This window comes from Perca flavescens, chromosome 6 (genome assembly GCF_004354835.1).
Source record: "Perca flavescens isolate YP-PL-M2 chromosome 6, PFLA_1.0, whole genome shotgun sequence".
NCBI lineage: Eukaryota > Metazoa > Chordata > Actinopteri > Perciformes > Percidae > Perca > Perca flavescens.
The window spans coordinates 10,502-28,531 of NC_041336.1; the positions used below are offsets into that span (position 1 = coordinate 10,502).

The 18,030-nt window shown below is 45.9% G+C and overlaps 1 protein-coding gene across 1 annotated transcript in view; it reads left to right on the forward strand.

Annotated features, from left to right (window-relative positions):
• Positions 1–374: 374 nt before the first annotated feature.
• The window catches only part of thbs3a (thrombospondin 3a), a 62,439-nt gene continuing 44,783 nt past the window's right edge, over positions 375–18,030 (forward strand). The window contains exons 1-8 of the mRNA XM_028581549.1: positions 375–384; positions 3,063–3,269; positions 12,517–12,770; positions 13,829–13,931; positions 15,826–15,852; positions 17,283–17,365; positions 17,822–17,873; positions 18,028–18,030. The exon at positions 18,028–18,030 is cut by the window's right edge and continues 146 nt beyond it. Of these exons, the coding sequence (XP_028437350.1) occupies positions 375–384; positions 3,063–3,269; positions 12,517–12,770; positions 13,829–13,931; positions 15,826–15,852; positions 17,283–17,365; positions 17,822–17,873; positions 18,028–18,030 (739 nt within the window). The remainder of the gene's footprint in view (positions 385–3,062; positions 3,270–12,516; positions 12,771–13,828; positions 13,932–15,825; positions 15,853–17,282; positions 17,366–17,821; positions 17,874–18,027) is intronic.

Consider the following 18,030-nt stretch of genomic DNA (forward strand, 5'->3'; position numbering starts at 1 on the left):
AAGCTAGGTCAGTAGCTAGGTAAGACCACATGCTCAGTAGCTAGGTAAGACCACATGCTCAGTAGCTAGGTAAGACCACATGCTCAGTAGCTAGGTAAGACCACATGCTCAGCTCACCACATGCTCAGTAGCTAGGTAAGGACCACATGCTCAGTAGCTAGGTAAGACCACATGCTCAGTAGCTAGGTAAGACCACATGCTCAGTAGCTAGGTAAGGACTACATGCTCAGTAGCCAGGTAAGACCACATGCTCAGTAGCTAGGTAAGACCACATGCTCAGTAGCCAGGTAAGACCACATGCTCAGTAGCTAGGTAAGACCACATGCTCAGTAGCCAGGTAAGGACCACATGCTCAGTAGCTAGGTAAGGACCACATGCTAGCAGGTAAGACCACATGCTCAGGGTAAGACCACATGCTCAGTAGCCAGGTAAGGACCACATGCTCAGTAGCTAGGTAGCCACATGCTCAGTAGCCAGGACCACATGCTCAGTAGCTAGGTAAGACCACATGCTCAGTAGCTAGGTAAGACCACATGCTCAGTAGCTAGGTAAGACCACATGCTCAGTAGCCAGGAAGACCACATGCTCAGTAGCTACCACATGCTCAGTAGCCAGGTAGACCACATGCTCAGTAGCCAGGTAAGACCACATGCTCAGTAGCAGGTAAGACCACATGCTCAGGTAAGACCACATAGCCACATGCTCAGTAGCCAGGTAAGGACTGCATGCTCAGTAGCTAGGTAAGACTACATGCTCAGTAGCTAGGTAAGACCACATGCTCAGTAGCTAGGTAAGACCACATGCTCAGTAGCTAGGTACCAGCTCAGTACATGCTCAGTAGCTAGGTAAGAGACCACATGCTCAGTAGCCAGGTAAGACCACATGCTCAGTAGCCAGGCTCAGTAGCCACTACATGCTCAGTAGCTAAGACCACATGCTCAGTAGCTAGGACTACATGCTCAGTAGCTAGGTAAGACTACATGCTCAGTAGCTAGGTAAGACCACATGCTCAGTAGCTAGGTAAGACCACATGCTCAGTAGCTAGGTAAGGACCACATGTTCAGTAGCTAGGTAAGGACATGCTCAGTAGCAGGTGTGCTCAGTAGCTAGGTAAGGACCACATGTTCAGTAGCTCAGTAGCCAGGTAAGGACTACATGCTCAGTAGCTAGGTAAGGACTACATGCTCAGTAGCTAGGTAAGGACCACATGCTCAGTAGCTAGGTAAGACTACATGCTCAGTAGCTAGGTAAGACTACATGCTCAGTAGACCAGGTAGCCAGGCCACCAGCTAGGCTAAGACCACATGCTCAGTAGCTAGGTAAGACCACATGCTCAGTAGCTAGGTAAGGACTACATGCTCAGTAGCTAGGTAAGACTACATGCTCAGTAGCTAGGTAAGACTACATGCTCAGTAGCTAGGTAAGGACTACATGCTCAGTAGCTAGGTAAGACCACATGCTCAGTAGCTAGGTAAGACCACATGCTCAGTAGCTAGGTAAGGACCACATGCTCAGTAGCTAGGTAAGACCACATGCTCAGTAGCTAGGTAAGGACCACATGCTCAGTAGCTAGGTAAGGACTACATGCTCAGTAGCTAGGTAAGACCACATGCTCAGTAGCCAGGTAAGACTGCCCACATGCTCAGTAGCTAGGTAAGGACCACATGCTCAGTAGCTAGGTAAGACCACATGCTCAGTAGCTAGGTAAGACTACATGCTCAGTAGCTAGGTAAGGACCACATGCTCAGTAGCTAGGTAAGGACTACATGCTCAGTAGCTCAGGTAAGACTACATGCTCAGTAGCTAGGTAAGGACCACATGCTCAGTAGCTGCTCAGGCAAAGACTACATGCTCAGTAGTTAGGGTAAGACCACATGCTCAGTAGCTAGGTAAGGACCACATGCTCAGTAGCTAGGTAAGACTACATGCTCAGTAGCTAGGTAAGGACTACATGCTCAGTAGCCAGGTAAGGACTACATGCTCAGTAGCTAGGTAAGGACTACATGCTCAGTAGCTAGGTAAGACTACATGCTCAGTAGCTAGGTAAGACTACATGCTCAGTAGCTAGGTAAGACTACATGCTCAGTAGCTAGGTAAGGCTACATGCTCAGTAGCTAGGTAAGACTACATGCTCAGTAGCTAGGTAAGACTACATGCTCAGTAGCTAGGTAAGGACTACATGCTCAGTAGCTAGGTAAGGACTACATGCTCAGTAGCTAGGTAAGGACTACACGCTCAGTAGCTAGGTAAGACTACATGCTCAGTAGCTAGGTAAGACTACATGCTCAGTAGCTAGGTTAGGTAAGGACTACACGAGCTAGCTAGCTGTTTCTCCAACTTCGGTCTTAGCCGGGAGACTTCTTCTAAACGATGAAGCACTTCCAACTTAGCGTGGAATCCTGCAGAACAGAATCATGGAAGTAGTTCTTTTGGAGATTATGCTGAACTAGTGTGTATTGTAGCAGGGTTTTCAGTCCTTCCAGAGTGTGTGTGTGTGTGTCTGTCTGTCTGTCTGTCTGTCTGTCTGTGTGTGTGTGTGTGTGTGTGTGTCTGTCTGTTTGTTTGTGTCTGTCTGTGTGTGTGTGTGTGTGTGTGTGTGTGTGTGTGTGTGTGTGTCTGTCTGTGTGTGTGTGTGTGTGTGTGTGTGTGTGTGTGTGTGTGTGTGTGTCTGTCTGTCTGTCTGTCTGTCTCTGTCTGTGTGTGTGTGTGTGTGTATGTGTGTGTGTGTGTGTGTGTGTGTGTGTCTGTCTGTCTGTCTGTCTGTCTGTCTGTCTGTCTGTCTGTGTGTGTGTGTGTGTGTGTGTGTGTGTGTGTGTGTGTGTGTGTGTGTGTCTGTGTGTGTGTGTGTCTGTCTGTGTCTGTCTGTCTGTCTGTGTGTGTGTGTGTGTGTGTGTGTGTGTGTGTGTGTGTGTGTGTGTCTGTGTGTGTGTGTGTGTGTGTCTGTCTGTCACATATGATCCACATTTCAGAAACCAAACTCATCCATATTTCCAGAACATGAGAGCATGTGTTCAGATAGCTGGTGTGTTGTAAAGCTGCTCTTCTTCCTGCTCCCCCCCCAGTGATCGATGTGCTGAGTCTCCAGGACTCCAAGCAGAGCGTGGCCGCGCTGGAGAAGCTGTCGGCCGGTCTGAGCGCGCTCACCGACGTCTACGTGGTGTCCACTCTTCGGCTGCCAGCAAAGCTTGGCGGCGTCCTGCTGGGCGTCTACAGCAAACAGGACAATAGGAAGTACCTGGAGGTGGCCGTCATGGGGAAGATCAACAAAGGTGACTCCACAGCCGCCAAACTCCACCAGACTCCATGTAAATAATCAGGACTTTTATCAGCATAAAACACACTTCATTCAAAGTGGACAGAAACTAAATAAAACTATCAAAAGCCATCTTGGTTCATCTTTCCACTGTTCCAACAATCACCACTCTGGTTTGGTTGAAATAAACCCTTAATTCATCCATTTACATGTGGAGATATGCTGGCTCTATACACACTAAAAGTCCTGATTATTTACATGGAGTCTGGTGGAGATATGCTGGCTCTATACACGCTAAAAGTCCTGATTATTTACATGGAGTCTGGTGGAGATATGCTGGCTCTATACACGCTAAAAGTCCTGATTATTTACATGGAGTCTGGTGGAGTTTGGTGATGGTGATTGCGGGGCTGTTTCATGTTAAACTAAAAGGATCTTACTCTTTAACTAAAAGGTCTATCTCTGTAGGGATCCATCCCATAATGTTATATATATATATAATGTTGTCCGACACTTAGAATAATAATCTGAGTGTGTCAACAGCAACAACAGAATTTTTAGTGGACTCTAACTGATTAATACTGGACCAGTTTCAGAGATTATTGTTCCCATAAATCACTCAGACACAGACTTATGGGAAAATAGGGTCCGGGTTGAAAAATAACCCTGAAATTACCGTTTAAAGTCCATCCAGTTAACATGAACATCAGACGTCTGAGTTTCCACTCAGTGAAACATTCAGACCGCAGACTCCTTCATGTTTTTATGGATGGAAATATTGAACATACTGTATCCGCACCCCCAAATTCAGCCGCACCCTGACACATTTATCTTTTGGAAAACTTGATGACCTTTTGCTGGAATTTCAAATAAAGTTTTTGTGGGATTTTTGAATACCTGAAGATTGTGCGTCACATCAGGGGAGAATAGTTTCTGTCCAGCTGAAGTCTAGAGGACGATGCTTTCCTCTGGACGAGTTTTAAACATCTAGGGCTCGTTGAGTTTAACAGCAGCACCAAATCACCGTTAACGAGTGAAAGCCTGTGATGGTTCAGAAGAAAAGCTTTCTCTGGTATCTGATGTTGAACTTTGAGTAGTGTTAGTTAGTGCTGGGATCATTTGAATGGTCCAATATGGATTCATTAAATCCAGAATGGATCTCAGAGCCCTATATTAACAATCAGGTGTGTTTAGGGAGGGTCCAAATCTCTCTCCTACTGACTGCTACTCTCTCCTACTGACTGCTGCTCTCTCCTACTGACTGCTGCTCTCTCCTAGTGACTGCTGCTCTCCTACTGACTGCTACTCTCTGCTACTGACTGCTGCTCTCTCCTACTGACTGCTAATCTCTCCTACTGACTGCTACTCTCTCCTACTGACTGCTACTCTCTCCTACTGACTGCTGCTCTCTCCTAGTGACTGCTGCTCTCTCCTACTGACTGCTACTCTCTCCTACTGACTGCTACTCTCTGCTACTGACTGCTGCTCTCTCCTACTGACTGCTAATCTCTCCTACTGACTGCTACTCTCTCCTACTGACTGCTGCTCTCTCCTACTGACTGCTACTCTCTCCTACTGACTGCTGCTCTCTCCTACTGACTGCTACTCTCTCCTACTGACAGCTGCTCTCTCCTACTGACTGCTACTCTCTCCTACTGACTGCTGCTCTCTCCTACTGACTGCTGCTCTCTCCTACTTACTGTTACTCTCTCCTACTTACTGCTACTCTCTCCTACTGACTGCTACTCTCTCCTACTGACTGCTACTCTCTCCTACTGACTGCTACTCTCTCCTACTGACTGCTACTCTCTCCTACTGACTGCTGCTCTCTCCTACTGACTGCTGCTCTCTCCTACTGACTGCTACTCTCTCCCTACTGACTGCTACTCTCTCCTACTGACTGCTACTCTCTCCTACTGACTGCTGCTCTCTCCTACTGACTGCTGCTCTCTCCTACTGACTGTTACTCTTTCCTACTGACTGCTGCTCTCTCCTACTGACTGTTACACTCTCCTACTGACTGCTGCTCTCTCCTACTGACTGCTGCTCTCTCCGACTGACTGTTACTCTCTCCTACTGACTGCTACTCTCTCCTACTGACTGCTACTCTCTCCTACTGACTGCTGCTCTCTCCTACTGACTGTTACTCTCTCCTACTGACTGCTACTCTCTCCTACTGACTGCTCCTCTCTCCTACTGACTGCTACTCTCTCCTACTGACTGCTACTCTCTCCTACTGACTGCTGCTCTCTCCTACTGACTGCTGCTCTCTCCTACTGACTGTTACTCTCTCCTACTGACTGTTACTCTCTCCTACTGACTGCTCCTCTCTCCTACTGACTGCTCCTCTCTCCTACTGACTGCTGCTCTCTCCGACTGACTGTTACTCTCTCCTACTGACTGCTCCTCTCTCCTACTGACTACTGCTCTCTCCTACTGACTGCTACTCTCTCCTACTGACTGCTACTCTCTCCGACTGACTGTTACTCTCTCCTACTGACTGCTCCTCTCTCCTACTGACTACTGCTCTCTCCTACTGACTGCTACTCTCTCCTACTGACTGCTGCTCTCTCCGACTGACTGCTGCTCTCTCCTAATGACTGCTACTCTCTCCTACTGACTGTTACTCTCTCCTACTGACTGCTCCTCTCTCCTACTGACTGCTGCTCTCTCCTACTGACTGTTACTCTCTCCTACCGACTGCTACTCTCTCCTACTGACTGCTGCTCTCTCCTACTGACTGCTGCTCTCTCCTACTGACTGCTACTCTCTCCTACTGACTGCTACTCTCTCCTACTGACTGCTGCTCTCTCCGACTGACTGTTACTCTCTCCTACTGACTGCTACTCTCTCCTACTGACTGCTGATCTCTCCTACTGACTGCTGCTCTCTCCGACTGACTGTTACTCTCTCCTACTGACTGCTACTCTCTCCTACTGACTGCTGCTCTCTCCTACTGACTGTTACTCTCTCCTACCGACTGCTGCTCTCTCCTACTGACTGCTGCTCTCTCCTACTGACTGTTACTCTCTCCTACCGACTGCTACTCTCTCCTACTGACTGCTGCTCTCTCCTACTGACTGTTACTCTCTCCTACTGACTGTTACTCTCTCCTACTGACTGCTCCTCTCTCCTACTGACTGGTGCTCTCTCCTACCGACTGCTACTCTCTCCTACTGACTGCTGCTCTCTCCTACTGACTGCTGTGTGTGTGTGTGTGTATTTGTGTCTCTCTGTGTTTGGTGTGTTTGTGTGTGTGTGTGTCATACTGTGTTTGTGTGTGTGTGTGTGTCTCTGTTTGGTGTGTGTGTGTGTGTGTTTGTGTCTCTCTGTGTTTGGTGTGTGTGTCTCTGTGTGTGTGTGTCTCTGTTTGGTTTGTGTGTGTGTGTTTGTGTCTCTGTTTGGTGTGTGTGTGTGTGTTTGTGTCTTTCTGTGTTTGGTGTGTGTGTGTGTGTCATACTGTGTGTGAGTCTGTGTGTGTGTTTGTCTCTCTCTGTTTGGTGTGTGTGTGTGTGTGTGTGTGTGTCTGTGTTTGGTGTGTGTGTGTTTGTGTCTTTTTGTGTTTGGTGTGTGTGTTTGTGTCTCTGTGTGTGTGTGTGTGTGTCTCTTTTTGGTGTGTGTGTGTGTGTGTGTGTGTGTTTGTGTCTCTCAGTGTTTGGTGTGTGTGTGTCATACTGTGTGTGAGTCTGTGTGTGTGTTTGTCTCTTTCTGGTGTGTGTGTGTGTGTGTGTGTGTCTCTGTTTGGTGTGTGTGTGTTTGTGTCTCTGTGTTTGGGGTGTGTGTGTGTGTGTTATACTGTGTGTGAGTCTGTTTGTGTGTTTGTCTCTCTCTGTTTGGTGTGTGTGTGTGTGTGTGTGTGTGTCTGTGTTTGGTGTGTGTGTCACACGTGTATGTGTGTGTATGTGTGTGTTTGTGTGTGTGTGTGTGTGTGTTTGTGTGTGTGTGTGTGTGTGTGTGTGTCTCTGTGTGTGTGTGTGTGTGTGTGTGTGTGTTTTTGTATGTGTGTGCTTGTGTCTCTCTGTTTTTTTGTGTGTATGTGTGTGTGTGTGTGTGTGTGTGTGTGTGTGTGTGTGTGTGTGTGTGTGTGTGTGTGTGTGTGTGTGTGCTGTGTTCAGTTTGACCTTTGACTTCCTGATAGATGAATGAGTTCATTATGACTCCAGCTGCTGATGGGAGGAACCTGTAACATTTATATCTGATGAAAGATGAAGTCTGTTGACTGTTTTCTTTGGATTTATTAACATGAACAACGGTAGCGAGTACTGTGAAAGACTGAAAAGCAAGACTTTCCCCCAGGAGACCCCAGGAGTATTGTGTTTTCTCCTTAAATACTTCCAGGACATGAACACCTGTTTCCTGGGTGAAAGTCTTGTGTTTTCTCCTTAACTTTTTCCAGGACATGAACACCTGTTTCCTGGGTGAAAGTCTTGTGTTTTCTCCTTAACTTCTTCCAGGACATGAACACCTGTTTCCTGGGTGAAAGTCTTGTGTTTTCTCCTTAACTTCTTCAGGACATGAACACCTGTTTCCTGGGTGAAAGTCTTGTGTTTTCTCCTTAACTTCTTCAGGACATGAACCAACTGACTGCTACTCTCTCCTACTGACTGCTGCTCTCTCCGACTGACAGTTACTCTCTCCTACTGACTGCTGCTCTCTCCTACTGACTGCTGCTCTCTCCGACTGACTGTTACTCTCTCTGACTGACTGTTACTCTCTCCTACTGACTGCTACTCTCTCCTACTGACTGCTGCTGCTCTCTCCTACTGACTGCTGCTCTCTCGACTGACTGTTACTCTCTCCTACTGACTGCTGCTCTCTCCGACTGACTGTTACTCTCTCCTACTGACTGCTGCTCTCTCCTACTGACTGTTGCTCTCTCCGACTGACTGTTGCTCTCTCCGACTGACTGTTACTCTCTCCTACTGACTGCTGCTCTCTCCTACTGACTGCTGCTCTCTCCTACTGACTGCTACTCTCTCCTACTGACTGTTACTCTCTCCTACTGACTGCTACTCTCTCCTACTGACTGCTGCTGCTCTCTCCTACTGACTGCTGCTCTCTCCGACTGACTGCTACTCTCTCCTACTGACTGCTGCTGCTCTCTCCTACTGACTGCTGCTCTCTCCGACTGACTGTTACTCTCTCCTACTGACTGTTACTCTCTCCTACTGACTGCTGCTCTCTCCTACTGACTGTTACTCTGTCATGAACACCTGTTTCCTGGGTGAAAGTCTTGTGTTTTCTCCTTAACTTCTTCAGGACATGAACACCTTTTTCCTGGGTGAAAGTCTTGTGTTTTCTCCTTAACTTCTTCCAGGACATGAACACCTGCTTCCTGGGTGAAAGTCTTGTGTTTTCTCCTTAACTTCTTCCAGGACATGAACACCTGCTTCCTGGGTGAAAGTCTTGTGTTTTCTCCTTAACTTCTTCCAGGACACGAACACCTGTTTCCTGGGTGAAAGTCTTGTGTTTTCTCCTTAACTTCTTCCAGGACATGAACACCTGTTTCCTGGGTGAAAGTCTTGAGTTTTCTCCTTAACTTCTTCCAGGACATGAACACCTGTTTCCTGGGTGAAAGTATTGTGTTTTCTCCTTAAAGGTACAATATGTAACATTTCTGCTTTAAAATGTCAAAAAACGACCATACCTATGTTATATATTTTTATGAGTTGTGTTCTTACACTATCCCAAATGTTTCCACCAAATGTCAAACCCAGAGAAATCTGTTATTTTATTTTCAGACACGGAACGTTTCCTTTAGTCGCCCGTCAGTGGCGTCATATAACCTTTCACCCTCCAGTTACTCTAACTTCCGTCAGAACACCGGCACCCAGATGATACGTTCAGGAGTAATTGTAAATCATACAATGTCACAGAAAAAAAATACTTGTAACCACTGCTTTTTTTTTTGCCATACAGCATCATTTTGTGACTAATTACATCCCACTTTTTAATCACAGTAATACAACAGAGACCTTATTTATTTTGAAAGTTCAATATCAATACCAGCTTAACGTTACTACAATGTGCTGTTTGACAAGTAGCTAGCTAACGTTGATGCTAATGCTTTGTGGGCAACATTATGAGGTTACAACATCGTTCAACACGCTATTAAAGTTATTTTTAGTATGACTGTTTCGACCACAGATAACAGGACTGGGCTAACCCACGAGTAACGTTAACATTAGCTGTATAGATAGACGATTAATCTAATGCTAATTTAGCCAGCTAGCACACGCCGGTCTGTCTGCCTCACTCCCCCGGCGCAGAGAGACTCAGTCGGGATGACAGCTGACAACAGCCCCGGGACATACAGTGGGGGAAATAAGTATTTGACCCCTTGCTGATTTTGCAGGTTTGCCCACTTACAAAGAATGCAAAAATCTACAATTTTAATCATATGTACATTCTAACAGTGAAAGACAGAATCCCAAAGAAAATTCCAGAAAATCACATCATATGAATTTATTAAAATTGATAACCATCTGATGAGGAAAAACAAGTATTTGACCCCCTGGACAAACAGCAAGTATTCTGGCTCCTACAAGCCAGTTAGTCTTTCTTTAAGACACAGCCCCAATCCGAAACCAATTATCTACATCAAATACACCTGCCTCACCTCGTTACCTGTATAAAAGACACCTGTCAACACCCAAACAACCAGCATCCAACTTCACCACCATGGGCAAGACCAAAGAGCTTTCTACGGATATCAGGGACAAGATTGTTGATCTGCACAAGGCTGGGATGGGCTACAAGAGAATCGGAAAGCAACTTGGAGAGAAAAGATCAACTGTCGGTGCAGTTATCAGGAAATGGAAGAAGCACCACACCACCGCCAACCTCCCTCGGTCTGGGCCTCCACACAAGATCTTGCCTCGTGGGGTGTCCCTGATCATGCAAACGGTGAGGAATCATCCCAAAACCACAAGGGGGGAACTGATGAATCAACTGAAGGCAGCTGGGACCACAGTTACAAAAGAAACGGTTGGTAACACACTACGCCGTCATGGGTTGAAATCCTGCAGCGCACGCAAGGTCCCCCTGCTCAAGAAGAAACATGTACAGGCCCGCATGAAGTTCGCCATTCACCACCTGGACGACTCAGAAGAGGCCTGGAAGAAGGTGATGTGGTCAGATGAGACCAAAATAGAACTTTTCAACTTGTTGTGTTTGGAGGGCAAAGAACACAGAGTACAACCCAAAGAACACCATCCCCACCGTCAAGCATGGTGGTGGCAACATCATGCTTTGGGGTGCTTTTCAGCCAAGGGGACGGGACAACTCCATCGTATTGAGGGGAGGATGGACGGGGCCATGTATCGTGGAATTCTGGACCGACATCTCCTTCCCTCAGTGAGAGAGCTGAAGATGGGTCGAGGATGGGTGTTTCAGCACGACAACGACCCTAAGCACACCGCCAAAGCAACAAAAGAGTGGCTGAAGAAGAAGCACATCAAGGTTCTGGAGTGGCCTAGCCAGTCTCCAGACCTGAATCCGATTGAAAATCTTTGGAGGGAGCTTAAAATTCGAGTTGCCAGGCGACAACCTCGAACCTGAATGATTTGGAGGCTGTCTGCAGGGAGGAGTGGGCCAACATCCCTGCCGAAATGTGCACAAACCTTGTCACCAACTATAAAAAAACCGTTTGACATCTGTGCTGGCCAATAATGGCTTTTCTACAAAATATTAACATGCTGTTTGTCCAGGGGGTCAAATACTTGTTTTTCCTCATCAGATGGTTATCAATTTTAATAAATTCATATGATGTGATTTTCTGGAATTTTCTTTGGGATTCTGTCTTTCACTGTTAGAATGTACATATGATTACAATTGTAGATTTTTGCATTCTTTGTAAGTGAGCAAACCTGCAAAATCAGCAAGGGGTCAAATACTTATTTCCCCCACTGTATATCTAGCTAGTTATCGTTAGCCCCCAGTCAGCTATCAGCCAGCTACTTTCATTACAGCACCCCCGGCCAGAACTTATTTCCAGTGCCTGGTGCTTATGACGCTAACGGCAGTTTAATTAAACGTCGGGAAACAGACCATATCCGACCCAGCACCGAGTCACAACAGCGGCCATCCATAGCGTTAGCTAGCTACATCTCCGTAGCGCTACCGGTGTATGTGCCGAAAATCACCTCCCTGCAGAATTTCTTCCCCCTTCGCGTTTAGCTGTCTTCACGGTTAGCTAAATTAACCCGACAAAAGGTGGGTTAAGCACCAAAACGAAAAGCTAAGATTACTGAAAAGTGAAGGGGAGATAATTCCGGGCAGCCTGCTGTGCTGCTGCACAACAGGCATCGAACGTCCTCGCTATCGCGGAGATTCCCCCGGCAATCCCCACCCACACCAGTCTCTCAGCCTCGTTGGGTAGCTAGCTAGCGTTACAACAAACCCCGTCCGCCCCGATGTTGAAACCATCCAAAAGGTGACGTGAAATATTTTGTGTTTTAGCTGCTGGCTACTGTTAGCTTGCTGGCTCACGAGCTAACTGGTCCAATTGCTACAAATAAAAATCTAATCAAGAAAAACGCAATTATGTTGGGGAAACTGCAGCTATTTTATTAGAATAACATGAATACAAGTAACATGAGTAAACTCGTCCGTGAACTGATGCATTCTAACCGGCAGCAAAAACTCCCATAATTCCACGCAACCCAACGTCATCAAAAAAGTCCAGTTTTACCGTCCATTGTTTTGGTTGAGAGACCCGCAGAAAGTTACATATTGTAATGGGACATGAAAGTTACATATTTGTGTTTTTCCTTAACTTCTTCCAGGACATGAACACCTGTTTCCTGGGTGAAAGTCTTGTGTTTTTGTGTTTCTCTTAACTTCTTCCAGGACATGAACACCTGTTTCCTGGGTGAAAGTCTTGTGTTTTCTCCTTAACTTCTTCAGGACATGAACACCTGTTTCCTGGGTGAAAGTCTTGTGTTTTCTCCTTAACTTCTTCCAGGACATGAACACCTGTTTCCTGGGTGAAAGTCTTGTGTTTTCTCCTTAACTTCTTCCAGGACATGAACACCTGTTTCCTGGGTGAAAGTCTTGTGTTTTCTCCTTAACTTCTTCAGGACATGAACACCTGTTTCCTGGGTGAAAGTCTTCTTATCACCCCGGATTTTTTGACACACTGGGAGTGAGAATGTGCCATTATATTGTACATATTTCTTCTTTTATGTTACATTTCCTTTTACATTTAAATTCATATATGCATGTTTTTAAATCTTTTTCTCTTCTGATTGTGATTCTTCTAGTTCTGGTCCGTTACGTGCGAGCGGACGGAAAGCTCCACACCGTTAACCTGCAGAACTCGAACCTGGCGGACGGGCGGACTCACTCCATCATCCTGAGACTCGGCGGCCTACAGAGAGACCACATGCACATGGAGCTCTACGTCAACTGCCGATTGGCCGACTCCAGCCAGGGCCTGCCGCCATTGGTCCCGCTGCCCAGAGACGCGGAGATGGTGGAGATCAGACACGGACAGAAGGCATACGCCCGACTGCAGGTGACCTCGCTGTTGATAGGGAAGCGTCTGACAACATTATGGGATGGATCCCTACAGAGATAGACCTTTTAGTTAAAGAGTAAGATCCTTTTAGTTTAACGTGAAACAGCCCCGAAATCACCATCACCAAACTCCACCAGACTCCATGTAAATAATCAGGACTTTTAGCGTGTATAGAGCCAGCATATCTCCACCAGACTCCATGTAAATAATCAGGACTTTTATCATCGTAAAACACACTTCATTCAAAGTGGACAGAAACTACATAAAACTACCAAAAGCCATCTTGGTTCATCTTTCCACTGTTCCAACAATCACCACTCTGGTTTGGTTGAAATAAACCCTTAATTCGCGCATTTACATGTGGAGATATGCTGGCTCTATACACGCTAAAAGTCCTGATTATTTACATGGAGTCTGGTGGAGATATGCTGTCTCTATACACGCTAAAAGTCCTGATTATTTACATGGAGTCTGGTGGAGATATGCTGTCTCTATACACGCTAAAAGTCCTGATTATTTACATGGAGTCTGGTGGAGATATGCTGGCTCTATACACGCTAAAAGTCCTGATTATTTACATGGAGTCTGGTGGAGATATGCTGTCTCTATACACGCTAAAAGTCCTGATTATTTACATGGGGTCTGGTGGAGATATGCTGTCTCTATACACGCTAAAAGTCCTGATTATTTACATGGGGTCTGGTGGAGATATGCTGGCTCTATACATGCTAAAAGTCCTGATTATTTACATGGAGTCTGGTGGAGTTTGGTGATGGTGATTTCGGGGCTGTTTCATGTTAAACTAAAAGGATCTTACTCTTTAACTAAAAGGTCTATCTCTGTAGGGATCCATCCCATAATGTTGTCAGACACTTAGAATAATAATCTGAGTCTGTCAGTGGCAACAACAGAACTTTCAGTGGACTCTAACTGGTTAATACTGGACCAGTTTAAAACATTGTTATTCCCATATATCGCTTACACACCAATGCACGGGACACAAGATTGTTGAATAGTGTAATTCCCCTTTTTAATCTCTGATCTCTGTGTGTCAGGGTGCGGTGGAGTCCCTCAGACTGGCTCTAGGCGGCACTGTTGCTAAAGCTGGATCTCTGACCGACTGTCCCTTCCAAGGAGACTCTTCAGCCTACAACTCAGGTAGGCTGTCGGACCTCGGCAGGGTGTGTGTGTGTGTGTCTGTGTGCTATGTGTGTGTGTATGTATTTGTGTCTGTTTGTGTGTGTGTGTGTGTGTGTGTGTGTGTGTGTGTGTTTGCTGCAGTAGTAATCCTAGTACTCTCTTACACCGGGTGGCCAATACACCAGCTGTAGTTATTATCAACGAGGAGTCCAGGGAGGTGCATATTTTGGAGGTAGGCTGCAGCTTTGATTCCAGCATGGAGGAGTCTTTCTACACCAAGCTAGTTAAATACCAACCACTCCTAAACACCATCTCAGAGCTGGGCTACAGGTGCACACTACTAGTTTTCATATTTGGTAGCCTAGGAAACACACACAGGCTGGTAGTAAGAGGGCTGCAACAACTTGGGATGGCCAAAAAGAGCGTGAAACAACTTATAAAGTACTGCGCCATATCTGCTATTATTGGCAGCCGCCACATATGGCGGAGACGCTGCTACTTATACTCTTAAGAACTGAGTATTGTGCTACTTATGCTCTTAAGAACGGAGTATTGTGCTACTTATGCTCTTAAGAACTGAGTATTGTGCTACTTATGCTCTTAAGAACTGAGTATTGTGCTACTTATGCTCTTAAGAATGGAGTATTGTGCTACTTATACTCTTAAGAACTGAGTATTGTGCTACTTATGCTCTTAAGAACGGAGTATTGTGCTACTTATGCTCTTAAGAACTGAGTATTGTGCTACTTATGCTCTTAAGAACTGAGTATTGTGCTACTTATGCTCTTAAGAACGGAGTATTGTGCTACTTATACTCTTAAGAACTGAGTATTGTGCTACTTATACTCTTAAGAACTGAGTATTGTGCTACTTATGCTCTTAAGAACTGAGTATTGTGCTACTTATGCTCTTAAGAACTGAGTATTGTGCTACTTATACTCTTAAGAACTGAGTATTGTGCTACTTATACTCTTAAGAACTGAGTATTGTGCTACTTATACCCTTAAGAACTGAGTATTGTGCTACTTATGCTCTTAAGAACTGAGTATTGTGCTACTTATGCTCTTAAGAACTGAATATTGTGCTACTTATGCTCTTAAGAACTGAGTATTGTGCTACTTATGCTCTTAAGAACTGAGTATTGTGCTACTTATGCTCTTAAGAACTGAGTTTTGTGCTACTTATGCTCTTAAGAACTGAATTGTGTGCTACTTATGCTCTTAAGAACTGAATATTGTGCTACTTATGCTCTTAAGAACTGAGTATTGTGCTACTTATGCTCTTAAGAACTGAGTATTGTGCTACTTATGCTCTTAAGAACTGAGTATTGTGCTACTTATGCTCTTAAGAACTGAGTATTGTGCTACTTATGCTCTTAAGAACTGAGTTTTGTGCTACTTATGCTCTTAAGAACTGAGTATTGTGCTACTTATGCTCTTAAGAACTGAGTATTGTGCTACTTATGCTCTTAAGAACGGAGTATTGTGCTACTTATGCTCTTAAGAACTGAGTATTGTGCTACTTATGCTCTTAAGAACTGAGTTTTGTGCTTGTTAAGTGATATTGTGAAAATATGCTGCGTGCCACTGGTCCATGAGTTGTCTTGTATTGTACTGCATCTGTAATATTTATGTCCCTGTACTATTTTTCTTTATGTGGACATAAATAAATGGTTAAAATGTGTGTGTGTTTGTATGTATTTGTGTGTGTGTGTGTGTGTGTGTGTGTGTGTGTGTGTGTGTGTGTGTGTGTGTGTCTGTGTGTCTGTGTGTTTGTGTGTGTGTGTGTGTGTGTGTGTCTGTATGTGTGTGTGTGTGTGTTTGTATGTATGTGTCTGTGTGTGTGTGTGTGTGTGTGTGTGTGTGTGTGTGTGTAACACCACTCCATTAAAGCTGTGCTGTGTGTGTTTCAGTGAGCGGCGAGGTGAACTCCATCCTGGGTGAGGTCATTTTTCAAACTTAACTTCATTTTCAATAATCAGATCCCAGTTCACCAGTTCACCTGTACTGATCCCAGTTCACCTGTACTGATCCCAGTTCACCTGTACTGATCCCTGTTCACCAGTTCACCTGTACTGATCCCAGTTCACCTGTACTGATCCCAGTTCACCAGTTCACCTGTACTGATCCCAGTTCACCTGTACTGATCCCAGTTCACCAGTTCACCTGTACTGATCCCAGTTCACCTGTACTGATCCCAGTTCACCAGTTCACCTGTACTGATCCCAGTTCACCTGTACTGATCCCATTTCACCTGTACTGATCCCAGTTCACCAGTTCACCTGTACTGATCCCAGTTCACCTGTACTGATCCCAGTTCACCAGTTCACCTGTACTGATGCCAGTTCACCTGTACTGATCCCAGTTCACCAGTTCACCTGTACTGATCCCAGTTCCCCTGTACTGATCCCAGTTCACCTGTACTGATCCCAGTTCACCTGTACTGATCCCAGTTCACCAGTTCACCTGTACTGATCCCAGTTCACCTGTACTGATCCCAGTTCCCCTGTACTGATCCCAGTTCACCTGTACTGATACCAGTTCACCAGTTCACCTGTACTGATCCCAGTTCACCTGTACTGATCCCAGTTCACCAGTTCACCTGTACTGATCCCAGTTCCCCTGTACTGATCCCAGTTCCCCTGTACTGATCCCAGTTCACCAGTTCACCTGTACTGATCCCAGTTCACCAGTTCACCTGTACTGATCCCAGTTCACCTGTACTGATCCCAGTTCACCAGTTAACCTGTACTGATCCCAGTTCACCAGTTCACCTGTACTGATCCCAGTTCACCTGTACTGATCCTGATCCCAGTTCACCTGTACTGATCCTGATCCCAGTTCACTTGTACTGATCCTGATCCCAGTTCACCTGTACTGATCCCAGTTCACCTGTACTGATCCTTATCTCAGTTCACCTGTACTGATCCCAGTTCACCTGTACTGATCCTGATACCTGTTCACCTGTACTGATCCTGATCCCAGTTCACTTGTACTGATCCTGATCCCAGTTCACCTGTACTGATCCCAGTTCACCTGTACTGATCCTGATCTCAGTTCACCTGTACTGATCCCAGTTCACCAGTTCACCTGTACTGATCCCAGTTCACCAGTTAACCTGTACTGATCCCAGTTCACCTGTACTGATCCTGATCTCAGTTCACCTGTACTGATCCCAGTTCACCAGTTAACCTGTACTGATCCCAGTTCACCTGTACTGATCCTGATCTCAGTTCACCTGTACTGATCCCAGTTCACCAGTTCACCTGTACTGATCCCAGTTCACCAATTCACCTGTACTGATCCCAGTTCACCAGTTAACCTGTACTGATCACAGTTCACCTGTACTGATCCTGCTGTTTCCTGTCAGGTGACCACACCAAGGCTCTGATTAGTCAGCTGATCATCTTCAACCAGATCCTGGGAGAACTAAGACAGGACATCAGAGAGCAGGTGAGACACTCTGAGAGACAGACAGGACATCAGAGAGCAGGTGAGACACTGTTAGAGACAGACAGGACATCAGAGAAAAGGTGAGACACTGTTAGAGACAGACCGTCATCAGAAAGCAGATGAGTGTCTCACCTGGACATCAGAGAGCAGGTGAGACACTCTGAGGGACAGACAGGATATCAGAGAAAAGGTGAGACACTCTGAGAGACAGACAGGACATCAGAGAAAAGGTGAGACACTGTTAGAGACAGACCGTCATCAGAAAGCAGATGAGTGTCTCACCTGGACATCAGAGAGCAGGTGAGACACTCTGAGGGACAGACAGGATATCAGAGAGCAGGTGTGACACACTGAGAGACAGACAGGTCATCGGAAAACAGGCGAGACACACTGAGAGACAGACAGGTCATCAGAGAACAGGTGAGACAGTGTAATGATGTCCTGTGTCCTCGGCAGGTGAAGGAGATGTCTCTGATCAGGAACACCATCCTGGAGTGTCAGGTTTGTGGTGAGTCAGCACTTTTCTGTCTCTGCGTATGGAAGCTGTCTGTGTCTCTGAGGACCTGATTGAAGACAGCCTGTCTGTGTCTCTGAGGACCTGATTGAAGACAGCCTGTCTGTGTCCCTGAGGACCTGATTGAAGACAGCCTGTCTGTCTGCAGGTT